Consider the following 19,154-nt stretch of genomic DNA (forward strand, 5'->3'; position numbering starts at 1 on the left):
TTAACCCCATCGTTTTACGATGAGATAAAGGGGATGTTTTGGAGAAAAAAATTATTTGCATGAGCACACGATTGACGTACGCGCATTGTTATCTTCTGCTTTTGTGATGACCCTTATGTTAACCATGACGAAATGACGCACAAAAGAGATGATGTTCTGTAGACTAGCCAATGAATATTCAGTTGTGACCCTATTTGTTTAGAGTTCAATATCGAAGGACGTTTCGGTGGCGTTAAAGGCGTATCATTTAAGGTTGTGTATGATATTATAATTGTCAAAGATGCTACTGAGGTTCCATTGTCAGGCGCGGTCTTTTATAATATTTTCAAAGATAAAAAATGTTTGGCGTGCTCCTGACACGTACACGTTCATGTGTTTGCCGTGACCTACGGAACTTCTTTGACGGTGACACAATGGTCGAGGATATTTTTAGTTTTTGTGAGACGAAAGGTAGCTAAGTGGCGGTTTTGAATAAGTGGCTTTAATTTTAGAACTGACGTCTTTCTGTTAAAGGTAAGGGGAGATTGTCTCGTGCCTATCGCGTGTCCTTTGACTATGTGTTAGTTATATTTAGAATGCATTTAACGAAGAAATGAGGTAATAAGGTGACGCTCCTTCCATATTTATATGTTGCTCATGAGTTATATCTGTAACAAAGAACCCGTCTTCGATACTTGTGTCCACAAAATATTTTTGAAATCATTAACATCACTATACTCGGGAGAACTTGATGGTCGTCACTTGTTTGTATCAGAATAAATATTGATACAAGTGTGTATTGCGTCCAGTATTTGAACGCTTTATTTGGTTTACAAATGAATGCAGGATTGTTGAATGAGAAATGTTCACTTTGAAATTATATAGATAGAAATTTGATTCAATTTCTTTTCATTTTGTGGATTTTGACCATGATTGCTTTTTTATATAAGAAAATAAAACTTACATATACCTATATATGATACTGAACGATAATTACAGATAATATAGACATTTCATTATTATCAATTAGAAGTAAATATTTCATTAAAAGATATATAAAAGACGGTACTCTTGATCACGCCCGCAAATGATTCTTCTAAGTTCCGTCCACGATATTTCCATATCAGGACGTTTTCTTAAGGGTCGACCACAAAGGGCCATCTCTACACCCAATCTTTAATCCTATCTCGAGACCTTTGCGGGCAAATTTAAATTTCTTTAGAAATATCACCTCTATTATACATGTGCGGGTTCTATTCCTACGTTCGTGGGCGAGATAACGTAAGTTAAGTCCGAGAGAAGATTGTTGAGAAAAAACTACCGCCAACTTCGATTAGATCCCATCTTCGAGCGAGGGTTATGGAAATTTGATCTTTAACACTAAGTTTTAAAACAGCATCTCGTCCGAACTATCTAGGATTAGTACAACCTTATTTTGTATATGAGGTGATAAGTCTTTATGAAGGGTCAACCTTTTCTATAGAGAGCTCACCCTTTTAGTGAAAAGAGTCCGTTGATAGCTGATTTAGGATTGGTGATAATGCATTCACTGTGTGTAAATATATCATAGATTTATTCTATGATAGATTGCTCTGCGAAGAGTGGTATTTGAATTCATTGAACGTTTTTAACAATGGACTTTGATATGTCAGATATAGTGGTTGAATCTGACATTCGTCCCCTAGGTCAGAGATTTTTAAAGGATTGTTGGTCACGTCGATTGGATAACGCAGGGCGCATTGAATAGCTATCATAGTTGCTTTGTGGTCACATGAGGGTCCACGCTGTGATTGTTCGAGAGAATTTATTAATTAAAATTTTCTGTTACTATTGATCCGTGCCCTTGAATATTTAGTGAATCGATAGAGCGCTGCCGTTAAAGCGTGGTGAAAAACTGTCAATTTCGTGATTATTAAAAAATTGCAGTGTTTTCATACACTTATTTAAAGTAAATATTTAGTATTTCTATGATTATTATTTTCTTACAAGTGTACTCAGAAAAATACACAAGATTTTCAAATTTAGATATACAAAATATGACATATGTATTAAATCAACCTCTAGAATTCAATATCTCACAAAGCTAGCGAGCATTAATTTTAAACCGCGTCCATCACTGTCCCCCATCCCCAACATTTTATTGTTTTTCTTCAATTTTTTGTAATATGTGGTAATGGTCGTTCCACACGTGTCGACAACGGTTATTACGAGTTTAAAATAGCGCACCACATCTGGCCATCGCGGACCAATTTTGGAGATCACATCTTTGGGAATAGAGGTTTTGTTTTGGTCGTTACGTCATTTATGCACTAATAAAAAGAATTATTATTTGGTCTATTGCTTTTATTTTTAATTTTACATATATATTGACGTTTGATATTAGATGAAATATATTATGGAGTGAAATTATAGATTTCCCAGATGTTTTTACTCAAATTGATCAAACTAAAACTTGGTACATTTGCATAACCATTCCATAGTTTAGATTAACTCGAAACTATTAATGAATTACATAATATCTGGGCAGTTGAAAACACAAATTGAAATCAAGTTTTAATATTTAAGTTATCAATAACATCACGCCCCAGTGAGGTGGAACTGATTGGCCGGGGGAGTAACAATTTGCGAAGTAACATTATAGTTTACAGAAATCACAATTTTAGCCGCTCTGGGTGCGGCTGGATATTAAATTTTCATTTAGATTTACGTAGCTATTCAAAATATTATCCATCTATTTCTGATTCTATAGTCTATGGAGTTTCTTGCCGGTTCTTCTTCATAGATATCTATGGAGATATGCTTTCCGAATCGGTGGTAAATGGTAAAAGTGCTTTTAGAAGAAGTCTAATTGAATAAATAAATGTTTGAGTTTGAGTTTAATGTTTTAGTACCTACACCTACTAATATCTACTGTTCTTTTCGGGAACAAGACATATCAATTAATTTTCTTACGTACGAAAACTCCAACTTACCTACATTTTTTCCTGTTATATATTACATAAGCACATACATTTCAAAGTATATAAATTATAATAATCCTTAGAAAAACCTAAGGTCGCAGCCGGGGTCACTCGCATTCTTGCGTTTACACTTGTGTTTGTACAGACGCGCCGATCGGACATAACTATACTATTTGCTTATGACTAAGATGTGAAGGTGTAATGTCGTTGAAATTTGCTGCTATCCAAGGAAATTTATATACTTCATAATTTTTTATGAATATTAAGGACATTGTTTATTTATACAATGATAATTATGTGGGATCATTTGTTTTCCAGATTTTGTATTTACAACGAATATGCGAATTTTGATCACCAAATACCAATTCGTAAAATCTTATGTGTAGTTTAGTCAGTTGCTAATAATGTAATATTTTATAAAGAATAAGAATAAAATAAATTTTATTTTCTTCGTGACGCATGTAATATGCCTTCAGGATACTGTAATGAATAATCTCTAAATATTGTATAAAATGGTATTCAAATTTATGTTATATTACGTTATACTTACGTTTAAAGCGAATCACACCTAAGTTCTTAGTTAAGAGTTCTCTTAAACAACTTTATGCCAAAAAAGTGCAACTAATTTATGCCTTTCCACATACAACATACCTCAGTTTTACATCACATCGTAACAGTTATGGGTCACAATTCGCACCGGGCTGAGCCGGGGGGTGCTGGGGGTGCTGGGGGTGCCGGGGGGTGGGGGGTCGGAAGGGGAAGACGGTCATTCAGAGCAGCGGCGCGACGGACATCCGCCGCATAACAAGTTGATGGTCTAAGCTGTGGCGTTATAAATGTACTTTTTTTCAATATTAGGTATCTGTGGACTGGCTGCGATTTGTAATCTGCAATTATGAGGGCCTCTCTTGACAAGTTTTAAATAGCGCTATTACATATTTTAAAAATGCAAATATAAAATATGTTTACGTACCTACTAAGATTAACAGTATTGTTTAATCTCGATAAACAAATAACAAGTTGTGAACGAGTTTTTCAGATATTTCCTTCTTCAAACTTTACAAATTCGTGATCGTAGAATTTTCTAGTTTAACGGTCTTACGTTTATGTGGTTTTACGCATCAAAGTGGCGCGTCTTAAAAATATTTTGAAAAGCCTCAAAATGAGCTCATTCGCCTTTTCAATGCGTGCAGGCACACACAGAATATTTAACGATCTATCTATTATAGTTTAGTTTTAGAATTTAGGTAAGGAACTTCTTTGTTATTTTATCCTGGATTTATTTATTAATAAAATAATATTGAAGTTTACTATCTGAAAGTCGCGTCGTTTTACAAATTGTGATAGGGATTAAATAAGTTTAAAATAGCAGCCAAAAACTTAATTTATAATATTCTTATTATGAATATTAAGTTGTATTGCAAGCGAGTTCGTAACTTAGACAGTTTCTCGAGGTGTCCACGGGAGGCGCTAGTGCACAACTGTTGACAGGAAGTAGCGCCGACGGCTTCCGGCCGACGAATGTTCTATATGACGCTGCATTTTCCATTTTCAAACTTAAGTTTTTAAAATTATAACACTTTTTTTTTGTATTTCGAATCTTTCGAATCCTCCATCTTTCGCTCGAAATTTAAAATGTAACAATTCTTGAGATTCGATGTTTAAATAATTATGAAGTAACAAAAAAATAAATGATTTTACAGTAATATTGTTTTTTAAGTAGGTACATAGTAAACATAATAACTTTTAATATCATATCATACAATGAGAAACTGCAAAGATAAAGTCAAAACTCACGTATTGTACATTTAGATGCAAATCGGATGTCGTAAAAGCGATGTCAGGGAAGATTAATTAAATGAAGAGCGTTTACCACCTTTAAGTACTGACATAAGAAAATAAATAGTAATAAGTAGCTCATTTTCCTTTCTCCCTTTTTCAAAAGATAGAGTTGTAAATTATGTAGCTACATATTTCACTGGTAAAAAATAAATAATTTTACATCCAAATCTATCTCCCAGAAAATAATAAGCTAATTCCCTATAACTAACCAATTACCTGTATAAATGCAAAAAAATCTAAAATTCCGCTAGACAAAATAGATTTCTTTGTCCAAGCTACCATCCTAGTATCCCCCGAGGGTGGTCCAGGGGGGTGGCGTTTAAAAATTTTACCCCCACTGCCTTTTTCCTCACACAATGCCCATAATGAACGATTGCCTTTTGAAATCGAAACGGTTGTTAGACGCTGACGTCATTCATGCGTTTATGTCCGGTTTGGTGATTTGTAAGGGGTTAAGATACGGTATTTGAGATAAATCCAAGCCTAAATAGCTAATTACAGGGTAGGTTTTGTGGTCATGTTTTATTTGTGTGTCTAGATAAAATGCACTTTTAGACCATCATTCTTGTATTAAACGAGCCATATAGCCATCCTCGATAAATGGACTATCTAACACCGAAATAATTTTTCTAATCGGACCAGTATTTCCTGACATTAGCGCGTTCAAACAAACAAACTCCTCAGCTTTATAATATTAGTATAGATTTAACTCGAATTTCATCCAGAATCTCTAGGTACTAATTCGCAATATGTAATGACTATATTAAGGGATCCATTATATACCTATGTTCATCGTACATGTAATAATACTATACTACATCTTATATATAAAATTCTCGTGTCACAATGTTAGTCTGCATACTCCTCCGAAACGGGTGGACCGATTCTCATGAAATTTTCTGTGCATATCGGGTAAGTCTGAGAATCGGCCAACATCTATTTTTCATATGTACCACGGGCGAAGCCGGGGCGGACCGCTAGTATGATATAGTTTGATTATCCTAGGTACGTACATGACTACTATTAATTTATTTATTATCAAATTCACATGAAAATTTTGTAGCCCACTACTTTGAATCCAAAGCATTCCTACCTAATGGAATATTATGCTTGACAATCTAATATTTTGTCACCCAAATATATTTTTATCGCAGTCGCGCTGAATTTTAATCATAGTTGCTCGTTTCTTATCTTTACTAATACATATTATAAAGCTGAAGAGTTTGTTTGTTTGTTTGGTTGAACGTGCTAATCTCCGGAACAACGAGTTCAATTTGAATAATTACATATATCACTGTTACATAGCCCGTTTATCGAGGAAGGCTATAAAGCTTAGTCCAATAGGGGCGGAACCGCGGGGCACAGCTAGTATTATATATGAATACATTTACCAAAGTATTATTTCTTAATATCTCCTATCAACCAGTCGATCAATAAATGAGCTTTATAATATAACTTTTTACTGACTGACTGACTTATAAACAGAATAATGTCCAATGTCACAATACGATTCGTATCATTCGCCCACACATTATGTTTAATTATCACTATTATTACGATCGAGTTTAGAGATTGTATCGCTAAAGAAATTATGAGGTCGGTAATCTTATAAGCGGCACAATATCGACACAGCTACTGATTTTAAATTGACAAATGTACGGTTGGCAAAATATGGTTATATTTAGATTTATTTTTACTGACCCGTTTAAATAAATGCCAATTTCTTCGAATATTTTGGTATGTAGTACCTAAGCTGTGCTGAATTAGTTTTCAGTAAAGATTTTCCAAGTTAGTTGAATAATAATTGGATATGAAAAATTTATTATTAATATTGCAATATATTTTATCCTTGGTAAATCTTTTTTACGATTAAATTATTATTATATGTCAAAATAAATCAAGATTTTATACAGTTCTTCCTCATTAAATTTTTCACTCAAACCAATTTAAGTTCAAAGAACCAAAATACAGCTCAACACATATTTTAATGTCCAACACTACATTGTAATGATATTTATTTGTCGCAAGTACGTACATCGTATTGACCAAGATAAAACACATTGGACAATGGCTCGGATAAAAAGGTCAAAACTCATTGATGTTTATGATACATATTTTTTGATATAAGGGTGTTTAAATAAGATTAGTTATGTTAAGATTATGAAATAAATATTGAAAATTTTAGTTAATAACAATGAATTCGATGTTTATAACGAGAATTACACTGCAAACCATTTAACACGTATTCTCTACATAATGTTATGGTGATGTTTTTATATTGTTAAATAAAAACATCATCATAATTTTGCTTAAATACTTGTACATTGATAGGATTTTGCCTCATCTAATAACATTTCTTTATTGAAGTGACACTTCTTTATCGAGGTTGGAAAAAAATTTAGTGTAACATTTTTTCGTTACGCGTGACATTTTTCTGTTACGCGCCATCTTTTTCTTATCCCTACCACGCGTGATTCCGACGTATTTCTGTAAAGTTGCTTAAAGTAAATTATTTTTTTTTAAATAAGGTCATGAAGAAGTTTCACTTCTTACGTGTGTACACTATAAGTACACGCACACATTTATTTATTTTTAAATCATGTAGGTAGGTAATGAGTTACAACAATTCTCAATTCGGCTAAATGAAAATCAAGACGAAAACGGGCGTGTCTTGAATTATACATCCTGTATGTGACTTCTTTCCGGTCGGTCACAGCCTGACCGTTACATTTCAATAATCGTCTTAACAAGATCGCTTATCTGCCGCGCCTACCATTCTTAGTGATGGGCTTATTTTTATCAATATTTTTTGTAATATGTTTTTCGTAATTGAATGCAGGAATGTCATGTGCTCGTGGTTAGGAGATTTAGGTGTTTCTTGATTTTGACTGATAGCAGTGAATTAAATGTTTTTTTATATGTTGTGGATGGTACTTGTATATTTGTTTACTTGTAACAATTACAATGTCATTATAAACAGTGGAACTTCGCATTCTTTATACAACATGTATCTTATATAAACGACCTACAAAGTGGAAGCAATAAAGAAGCTTTTTCATTTTCCGTACCACGATACATTTACATATAGATTTCAATATCAACACTCTTAACCCGCGCATCCGTACGTGATTCCGCGCCGCGTATATTTCATAAGATTTTAGAGGTGCATGAATCACGCGGAACACGAAGGGGCTATCCGTCACGCCTGCCGACGGGCCCTTGGACCTTCTTAGCATGCGTGCCACGCGCCCTCCCTAGGCCTACTCCACGATATGTGAGAGCTATTACTAGACACTTTGCCCGCGTTAATATTGCTGTAAATCCATCAAACGATTCGATAACCATTTTTCTAACGCTCGCCTTTCTTTGTCCACAGAACCGAGCAACTACGTCTGCTCAACTTGCAAGGCTCGCGTGCATTCCGCGTGGCGACTGGTGCAGCATGTGCAACATGTGCACGGAGTGAAGATATACATGGAAAGCATGCCGCAACAGCTTCAAAATAAGCAAAACCATTCCACATCGAGCTCATCATCAAGTAGCTCAGGCTGTTCTTCAACTGGCGCCCCGCTACCACCGCCATCTCTGCGCCATCACCCCTTATTACCACCACCAGATATGCATTCTCCTTTTGGCGTTGGTGGGCTATTAAGAATGCCACTACCTGGTAGCTTACCACCTCTAGCCCACCCATCAGTTCCTCCTACACCATTGTTCGCTCGCCCAAACCATCACGATCATCGTTTTAGGATGGAGCAACTAGTATCGGAACAATTTCGCCATCATGGTCTCAACTTGGCTGCAGCGGCTGCTGCCGTAGCGGCAAACTCACTTCCACCTCATCAGGCGTTTCCATCTCCCGCCGATAGACCCCCAGTAGTTCCCACATCGTTATCAGCTCGAGATCGACCTCCAGTTTCACAACCTTTATCTTTGGAACCCCAGCTGGATTTTTACTCGCAGCGCTTGCGGCAACTGGCCGGTACGACCAGTCCAGGGGCGGCCACAGGCAATTCCAGCTCTCCTAGCCCCAGGAAGCATTCTCCTCCGTTCGCTTCCCCGTCGCCCTCCCGAGTCGGCCAGACTCCACCGGTGGGCGCCGGACCCGGAACGGTGGACGCGCCTCGTGAAGCAACGAGAGCGCACAGCTCTATCTCGCCCGAACGTCGAGTGGAGCCACAGACGGCGGACGCGCCTCCTGAGCGCCCTACATCATCCCCACCGAATAAACGCACTGATGAAGCCAATCACACCTGTGAATTCTGCGGTAAAAAATTCCGATTTGAAAACAGCTTGATGGTTCATCGGCGGATACACACTGGGGAAAAACCATTTAAGTGCACTGAGTGTGATGAAGCTTTCGAAAAATCTTCCAAATTAAAAAAGCATATGAAAGTGCATCGAGGCTCAGATGCCAATAATGAGGAAGGTGAATCGGCTGGTGACACTGGTGAGGACGATACGGAAGATGATTTGGAGGACGAGGAATTAGATGGCGAAGAGGAAGAAGAAAACGATGATGGAGAAGACGTTGAAGAAGCAGAAGATCTAACTGTATCAAATAGCAGTGCTCCCTCTGCACCAACCCGAAAAACACCCGCTTTGCCAGCACACCCTCCAACTGCATCTGTTGTTGGTGAACTGATGGATAAGTTTGGTTTATCAAACATAGCACAATATAGTGAGGCATTCAAACAAGCTTTGCAAGAGTCTGGTAACTCTCTCAAATGGCAATTAGCTAAAGATCGTGATAATAATAACGGTCCTCCTTCTGATAAACCAAATGGAATGCCACCGACTGCTGCTTTGCGTTTAAAAGAAGAATTCGCGAAAATGCCACCTCAACCACATCCCTTGTTCAACCCTTTCGAAAGTCCGTTTGAAGCTTCGAAGCGTATGAAACTAGAAATGGATAGAGGTGAAGGTTGGTGGTTGCCCACGCTTCATGCACAGCGACCGCCAGAAAATATCTTTGACGGTCTTAAGAACAGCGGTAACGGGCTTCTACAAAACCCTTTACTGAAATCAAAAGATGGGCGACGTAATGATACTTGTGAGTTCTGTGGAAAAGTATTCAAAAACTGTTCAAACTTGACAGTTCACCGACGATCTCATACTGGTGAAAAACCGTATAAATGTGAGCTCTGCTCGTACGCCTGTGCGCAGAGTTCCAAACTAACGAGGCATATGAAGACGCATGGTCGATTAGGCAAGGACGTATATCGCTGCAGGTTTTGCGAGATGCCCTTCTCGGTTCCTTCGACTCTAGAGAAGCATATGCGGAAGTGTGTCGTAAATCAGAGTAACGGTGGTGCCGCTCTCGCTCTCTCTGACGACTCCAACGCTTGCCGCGACGAGGCATCGTGACTCTACCCCTGGGGTGGCCTGCGATTTCCACCTCCTGCGCCACCCAGCCAGATTTTCTAGAAAAAACATTTCGCTTGAACGTTACTTTGCTTCTTGCAATTAAACAAGTTCAATTTCTAGTCTTAAGAAATCATTGATGTGGCGAAATTGTAATATGACTATTGCAATAGCTTCCGAAAGGGGCACTTTCCTTTAGTGACATATCGTTTGAGCCAGTGTTAAGATTTCCCGTTACGTTGTTAATGTTACTTTGAAAGTTTTTAGTTATTTTCTTTCAAGGCTGTACATGATCTTTACGTTATATTTCAACTTCGTTTTTGTTTTATTGTAGAAATGTGGAAACCAATGCCAAAGTTAGCTACGTTGATTTATACAGTAATTAGTTTTAAGCTGTATAGTGTCAATTAAATAATTTTTCCAGTAATTTCTAAGATCTTCATAGATTGATGTAGTAATTGTGTATTTGGATAAGCTCTTTGTTAATTTTAGGGTATAGTATATTAATAAACAAATGTTTCCTATCTTAGATAACTTATGTAAATACTAAATGTAAATGGAGTACCTACTTATTGATGTTCATATTTATAAATATGTTTGGCAATTTTAAAAATTACATGTTCTCGGCAAAACGGTGAGTTTCCTGTAAACAATATGATAAGGAATGTAGAAAACAAAATTGGATGCGATTAAGGGTAGATGTTAATGACAAGGTAATATTTAATTAGTGTTAAAATTTATTAAATTATTTTGCGAGGCGTATAATCTTCATTTCCAAACGTTAACTTCCTGTGGATGGAAAGCCAGTTATTTTATTAAGACTGAAAAATATTCCAGTTTTGTTTTTTGTGATTCGTGGAAGTATGTTCACTCGTACCTAAATTTAGTCCAAGTGTGAAACCTTTCGGTATACGTACTTAATGTAAAATATAGAATTTATATTAGATAATGTTAAGTAAATTATAATAGATGCATACGTTATGTCTCCAATAGTTATATCCTTTCCTATTATTTGTCCTGATTAGGGCCTCTCTTAGTTGCTTTTGTATTCATTTAAAAGGCTTCTAAGACGGGACCTAATTCGCACCATAATATACCAACCTCTCATTATATTTATTATGGTGATTGTTTGGTTATTTTATGTAAGTTAAATTCGTGTACAGATTACAATAAATATTTAGTCAAACGAAGGGAGTAAGGTAGAGGAGACAAAATAGATAAATGAAAAAACTAAGACAAATTTTATTGTGTAACTACGTGAAAGATGAACTGTTTTTATTATTTTTCATTTTTATTATTTTTATTTCAATAAATATCCATGATTTGTTAATCAAATATGTTGTTTGATTTCCCCTTTCATTACTAGTCTTAAACTGCTAAGAGAAGTAAGAATAAATAGATACATCACTCACATTACATGCTTATAATATGTTTATACTGGGTTCGAATCCCACCTGAAAATTCTTGAGAAAATAATAATTAAAAATTATAGGTACTCAAAGTTGTAAATATATCAATACCTATACATTTAATTGTATGCAAAATTACGTAGGTACCTATGCACAGAAATAATATCTAACTTATGGCGAAAATAAATTAAGTTTTATTTTTAAGTAATTTGTATTACTAACTAGCATAGTAAAGTGTTAAAAATAAAAATAAATAAAATAAATTTACCTTTTGAATAAACTCTTAAGTAGGTAGATAGATAGTATAGATATTAAATTCTTTCGCTTATGATGATGTTTTGATAATAATATAAACTTACCTATTTCGCTTTCACAGATAGGTAACTCAAAATATTCTCATAGGTATCTGTAATCTATAATCTATTAGCTAATTAATAAATTAATAAAAACAATTGACAAAATGACTCAAAGGAAAAAGTTACAATTTTTATGAGAAAAACAAATATAGGTAGGTAATATCTTAGGGTAATATAATAATTATCTATGTGATCTCATTAATAATCTAAAGTGATAAATTTAGCGAAAAAAAAACCTATAACTGGTACCTAATAGGGTGATTGCGCTGGTTTTCGTCCAGTTATGGGAGTTGCCAACTTTGTGATGCGAAATAAATATTTTGGAGCACCCTTCCTTAAACATATAATATTTTTATTTAGTCCTTATATAGTCTTCTTTAAGATAATATTAAGTGAAAATAAATCATTTTGACGTATCTTTTTATTAAAATTATTTTCTGCAAAAGTAGGGTAAATGCTAGTTTTCGTCCAAAAAAACTGGTTTTCGTCCTAGTGTAAGCTAGTTTTCGACCACCGTGTAGAAAAAGGAGGGTAGGTCAACTATTAAGTTAAAAACTAATTACAGGTAAATAGTTATATACTTTTATTTAATCAACATCACAATTTCTCACTACCTTACAGGTTTAGTTTTACTAATAATAATCAATATAACTAGTCAACACTGAGATCTATGTAGCACTTGGCAGTCTTTATATGCGTTAGTGATGACTGATTAATCATTCGTAATAAAGAAAGGAATGCGTACAATGTAAAATGTAAATGAATAAAGTAATAATTATAGGACTGAGAAATTACATCAAAAAACAGAAATATTCATTCTAATACTTTGTTTATCAAATGAAACGTACTATATTAAACACAGCCATAATAATACGTTTTAGCTACTAAAATAAACTATACTATACCTTACTGAACTATGCATTATTGTCTTACTGATGCCTTTATTAAAGATTCTTCAGTGTACGTAGCGTTTTTTTGCTAGCTTTCTTAGACTCCTTCGAGGCCATCTAAAAACAATAAGATCTTTCTTAGGATACGTTGAGTAAGTAGAATAAAAAAATATTGCATTGGCAAAACAGACCTAGAATAAAAGATGATACTCAAGTGAATGATAATCAAGAAAAATACAGTGTATTATGTTTGACCTATCCCCATTTATGCCACGAATAATTGACATAAGGAGAATGATACATGACTGAATGAATGACAATATTAGGTACCTACAACACTCTGGCCCTCACCAATTATTTATAAGGAAGATACTGAATAGAAAACTTTTCAATACGTAAAAAAGACGAAAAGTACTGCAAAAGAATAGCCATTTTTAATTTTTGTCCACTCCAATACTCATTCATGGACGAAAACTAAAACGTTTAAAGCTAAATTTAGTTTTCGTCCACTTCTTTAAATATTTTTTTATTTTGGCAGCACAGACAAAGCAGTGGACGGAAAACAAAAAATTCAAACCTGATAGCAATAAAGATCACTTCGGGAGAAACTATTCAGTATTTTAAAGGTCCGATACAGTAAAAAGAACCTAACAAATATTCACGTAGCTGTTTGAGTTTTCGTCCACTTGGACGAAAACCAAATATTTTGAGAATTTGGTAACCTAGTATCCGTCCACTTAATTTTTCGAAGAGTATTATAAAAAAAGTATGATAAACACTTCTAATTGCGTTTAATAGGCTTATAACTAAACATACGTACCAAAAACATTACGTTAACTAGCTAAAACAGTGATTTAACTTACCATGAACTTTTCTCGCCGGCAAATTTTTCTCTCGCGCGATGACATCTGCAAGGCACGGATGGGAAGCGGCCACTTTTACGTTAATTTTTTGAACTCTCTTCTTGTCAAATCAAATTTTGATGTTGATAGTACTGTTGCTTACACATTAAGGACCGTAAAAAGTGCAAACTTGCGCGGGAAGGTAGGTTTGTATTCAAGTTTTACGCACGTGATTGTAGCAGGTCAGTCAAATGGACGAAAACCGAAACTGGACGGCAAACCAGCGCAATTACCCTACTTACCTACAAAGAATAGGTACGATATTTTCTCTTGGGTGGTGAAGTATTGTATAAAAATAACAGTAATTAAGTCATTATTTCAGAAAATAAGTTTAATAAGACTGATATTAAAAGTAGTTTTTATTCGCTATATTGTAATAATGAAAGTTCTTCCACAACAATACCTTTTGGAGGACACGAAGAGATTTTTATTCCTCCGATTTTATTTATTGGTAGGTATCGAATATCGATAGATTCATATGAATTACTAAAAAAATAAAAATTGTATATTCATACAAATCTACAAAAAATTAAAAAAATTGTACAGATCGAGATTTTCAAGAAAGGATTATATTATAAGAATTTATATTTCTATTTTGGCTTATGCCGATCGATCAGTACACTGAAGATTAAAGAGTTCGCTTCTTGGTAACCCATTTCATTAGAGATTTTATTCCATATAGAGCCTTTACAAAATCATGTACAGCATTTATAAATAAACGTAAATACCTACCCACTAAACGTAAATACTAGGAAATAAATACTTACATGCATTTAATGGCATGCACCTCTATACGAAGTGTAAAATCTTAATAGATAATAGTATTTTTATCTTAAATTTACACAGCTTAATTGTGTTATTTCTAAAAATTTTACAAATTTTATTTCAAAAAGACCAATAGAGCTGAAGCTTCTAAATTACCGTTTTAACTCATTTTAACCGACTTTCCTAAAATTGACTGAACTGGTATTTAGATTCGTAGCAAATTAGCATTTTTAGATCACACATGATATCATAATCCTTAAAGCATGAATAGGCATCAAATGAGTCGATCGAAATAATTGTAGATACCGCGATGCTAGAAATATGTTTAAGCGAATCAAATCCAATAAAAATTGAAAATATTATGATCGAAACAAATTGTCCTACAACAACCTTACCAACGGTTCAGAATCATGCTAAAAACTTATTAGATATTAATGTGTACCTTATTAGTATTTACCTACACATTCAAATTAAAATTCTATTGATCAAAATATATGATTTAAAAAGCATGAATTATTATTATATTAACAATTGGTAAGTTACAATTAAAACATATAATAAATAAACACTTCCCCTTCATAAGTACAATCATCCTATCAATGGATGAAAAGAATTTTTATTTTTCTATGCTTATGAATAAATATAAATAATTTATATTTTACTTATCCTTTCAACTAAATAAAACAGATTATGTATTAAAAAAATAAATCAAATTCTATGTTAAAAAGTCACAATATCAAACTTTTTTAAAAACTTTCGTCCACAGTTTCCGCGTAGTACTTACAATATTGTTACAAGTCCGAGTAAAACAGTTTTGCAGCTACGGCGCGCTACTAGCGCCATCTATAGGCGAGTAGCTGAATCTATTGAGCATATTTCGTAGAATGAACCGACAATAATTAATTATATTCACTTTAAAAACTAGTATTATCATTCTTGTAGCATAAGGAATATAAATAGGAATATAAATTATTATTATTTAATTTAGAAAAAATAATAATAATGAGTAGGTACCTTATTGTGTTTCCTTACTAGATAAAACTAATAACGTTATAAGTTGGACGTAAGGAGATGTAAAAGATAATTAATACTAAGATATTATTAATTGTAAAATTTTATTTATTAAATCTAATTAATGATTTAATAAAATACATTTTGGTGTAAGGTAATACTTAAGTACATTAAATTTAAAAAAAAGATAGTTACCTAAATATTAAATACCTAGTTATTAAATCACACGTATCGATTCTTAGACAATAAAATGAAAACTATATGCTTATCTTGCATAAACTATTTATGTATTTTGTTCTTTAAAATTAATTAAAAAAACATGATAATATTTTAGGAGTACTCAAAGAGGTTAATTTTTATAAAGGTTTCCCTTCTATATATTTCTAAAATAATATTATGCTGAATTATTGTTGTAAGCGAGATCTAATTTTGCGTAAAAAAAGTAATAGTTATGTTAATAGCTCTTATGAGACTAATTTTCACTCAGAAGTTTAAAAAAATCCCATGAGATATCGACCGAATAAGATTCGTATTGGAAAAATCATCCGGTTTCTTATTACGATCACTAGATGGCGTAATTTAATGTATTTTTAAGATTATAGATGTCACTACAGAGTAACAATATACAAATATCTAGGGTCATTTTTAGAAACTGAGTGATTTTTCCAATACACATCTTATTTAATCGATGTTAAGTAGGAATTTCAATAAAATAAAAACAACTTTTCAGGTTAAAATTTTGATACGAATTCATAATAAGGTAAGTAATTTTTTTCACTAATGCTAAATAATTAATTTTATCCCAGACCCCAGTTACCTACTTTATTCGTAGTATAGATATATACTAAATTGAGGCTTAGTAATCTTTTACTTTTATAATTCATGCTTCCATTTGTATGAAACAAAAATACTTAGATAATCCTTTGAATTTTGAGGAAGGTAGTATCTAATCAGTGGTATGTAGGTATCACTTAAATTATGTAGGTATACGTAGATGTATACTTAATTACCTATTAGATTTTTTGAGATGATAGATAATATAAATTTGAAGAATTCTGTGATAATATTATGTATAAGTTTAATTTATTAGATTAGACTATAATTTATAGTAATTTTAATTACACAAAAGTTACATTTAAATATTAATAAAACTATTCATATAATAGACCAATCTAATTTGAAAATTATCAATAAGTTTCATACGAAAATTACCCAACAAATTCCAATAAGAAAAATCCTCTAAAGGGTAATAATATTATGTCTGAATAGAATATTTTTCACGTGTGTGATTGGATCCCTTCCCCACTGACCAATGGGCAGTACAAGCCACACCCTCGTATTGATATAGTGATGTAGATAGCGTGTATTTTTATCGATTAATTTTTGGTAGAGTCACATAGTTTTAAGAGCGTTGGTAGATTTAACTTTTTATTTTTTTTTAATTAATACGTATAACAGTCTAATATCGATAGAGTTATACTTAGATAGTGTGAATTTTTATCGATTAATTTTTGGTGGAGTCATATAGTTTTAAGAGCGATTCATGATTTTTTTTATTAACATTTTAAATTAGGTAATACGTGTTTATGAAACAGCAATAGTAATGCACTATTATTGAGCGCATGTGATGAAACGAAAATAGGTGATGATTTTTTAGAAATATTTTGATATTTTCGCTGGCTAAAAAGAATGATGTTATTCCAGGATACATACATTATTGATACAGATTATATTTGCTGAATTAGTTCATATTTTTTTAGATGAAATGTAGGTAGGTACCTATCTCTAACCCAGGACCCAGGTAGAAGTTTATTCAGCTAAGAGTCTCCAGGATATTCAACTTTTTGGCACGAGCGAAGCACTTTTCAGTGAATATTGAAAATAAAACAGTTTAAAAAAATTGCTAATGTGTTTTATTTGAGTTACCTATATTTTACACTCCTTTAGTTAGAGTTTCTTGACCTAATATCTGTAGTAAGAGCTGAGGGCGGGGATTGTAAATCATTTCCCTTTTTAATATTATAGGAAATACAATAAAATAAAAAGCCAATGAAGTATTTAAATTTATTTATTTGGATAACTATTAAGCATTGTTTCCGTTTTATGTTTTAGGTAGACACATATTTTTACATTAATTCTGTAAGTTATCACAGCTTCTGGGTAAGTAGGTAAGTACCTAAAACATTTTTGAACATTTCGGTAGGTATATTATTAGGTACTTCAAGTATCTTTCATTAACAACTACTGAATCTTTTTAATTTATTTAAAAAGATGAAGATTTAAAGTATTTACCTGACGGGATGTTTTTATTAAAAAATTAGATACCTAACTCTTGAGAAGAAATGCGTTTTTTAATTTTGTAAGTATGAAAAATATAATGAAGTTTGTGCGTAAATAAATCAAAATGTAAATAATAATTAACTGAATATATTTTTATTTAATTAGTGAATAGAAATTGTTTTGCGAAAAATTAAAAAGAACGCGTGCATACTCGCAAGCCAAAGCTAGCAAGTAGGGATGTAACGATACCGATACCGATTACCGATACCGATATATCGGCCGATATATCGGCAAGCCGATATATCGGCAAGCCGATATATCGGTATCGCCGATAATAAATCAACCGATACCGATACTTTTTTTATTAAATTCTTTCTTTTCTTTTATGTTTTTGCATTGTATTCATTCATATTGTTTTATTTCTGTTTCTGTAATAGTGTTAAGGAAGAGCGGAACCTCCTGACACGAGCATTTTATTTGCTTACTAGGAGTGTTCCAATCACAAATTTGTTTATGTAAAGGAAAGAAATAAATGATTTTGAATTTTTTTAATTTTTAACGTGATAACGTTTTTAAAATCGTTTTAGTCGGGTGACATGTTCATAAACTTGTGTCACACCAAAACCTCACGAGCGCGATCGCAGGTATAACGAGAGAGAGACGGACCGATCTCCCGTTTCATCTCGAGCGCTGCCACTGCATTATGTTATCACGTAAACATCTCGATCGTAAACCTACTTTACAAACATCCAATTTTTTTGATATCAAATAATTCAAAAATCCGCGCCCAATGAACGATGCGGGAGGCCGCCCGCGCGTGCGCACTTTGTTTTCTGAAAAAACTCTACCAAATAGTAAACTTTTATTAGGTACTGATTGTATGTGTATTACTTCAAGTTTAACTGACTTCGTAAAATAATAATACTAAAATAAATGGTTTTGTTGTTTTTTGATTTGGCATTTTTATTTAAAAGAATACGATTAACAGTTGTCTCTGTTAAATGTTGGTAACTTTTTATGCATAATTCACTATTTATTTTTCTACCAAGCCATCGATATCGGTATCGGTATCGGTATCGCCGATACATTACTACAAATATCGGTATCGGTATCGTATCGGCAAAATCATGTATCGATACATCCCTACTAGCAAGCTTAAGCTAGTTTCAATATAGATAATAGTATCTATAACGTATGTTTGTTTCACTATCACTCGGAACACAATACAAGTTATTCTGACCATCTGCCATTTTTATAATGCACTTTTTGCAAATTTGCAAAGGGGTTATCCGTTATATTATAATAAAGACAAACTGGTTCTAACGCATAGTTAAAATTTCTGATTGTTAAAATCATTTACTAGGTATATTGTATTCTATCAATGAAGTTTTAAATT

At 33.2% G+C, this 19,154-nt stretch overlaps 1 protein-coding gene across 1 annotated transcript in view; it reads left to right on the forward strand.

Moving 5' to 3' along the window:
* The window catches only part of Cph (BCL11 transcription factor chronophage), a 34,602-nt gene extending 23,122 nt beyond the window's left edge, over nucleotides 1-11,480 (forward strand). Inside the window, exon 5 of the mRNA XM_089697472.1 lies at nucleotides 8,158-11,480. Coding sequence (XP_089553598.1) covers nucleotides 8,158-10,148 — 1,991 coding nt within the window. The 3' untranslated portion in view covers nucleotides 10,149-11,480. The remainder of the gene's footprint in view (nucleotides 1-8,157) is intronic.
* Nucleotides 11,481-19,154: the final 7,674 nt, after the last annotated feature.

This window comes from Colias philodice, chromosome 7 (assembly GCF_061535455.1).
Source record: "Colias philodice isolate Cphi_HAF_F1 chromosome 7, ilColPhil1 Martin Lab GWU primary, whole genome shotgun sequence".
Taxonomy (NCBI): domain Eukaryota; kingdom Metazoa; phylum Arthropoda; class Insecta; order Lepidoptera; family Pieridae; genus Colias; species Colias philodice.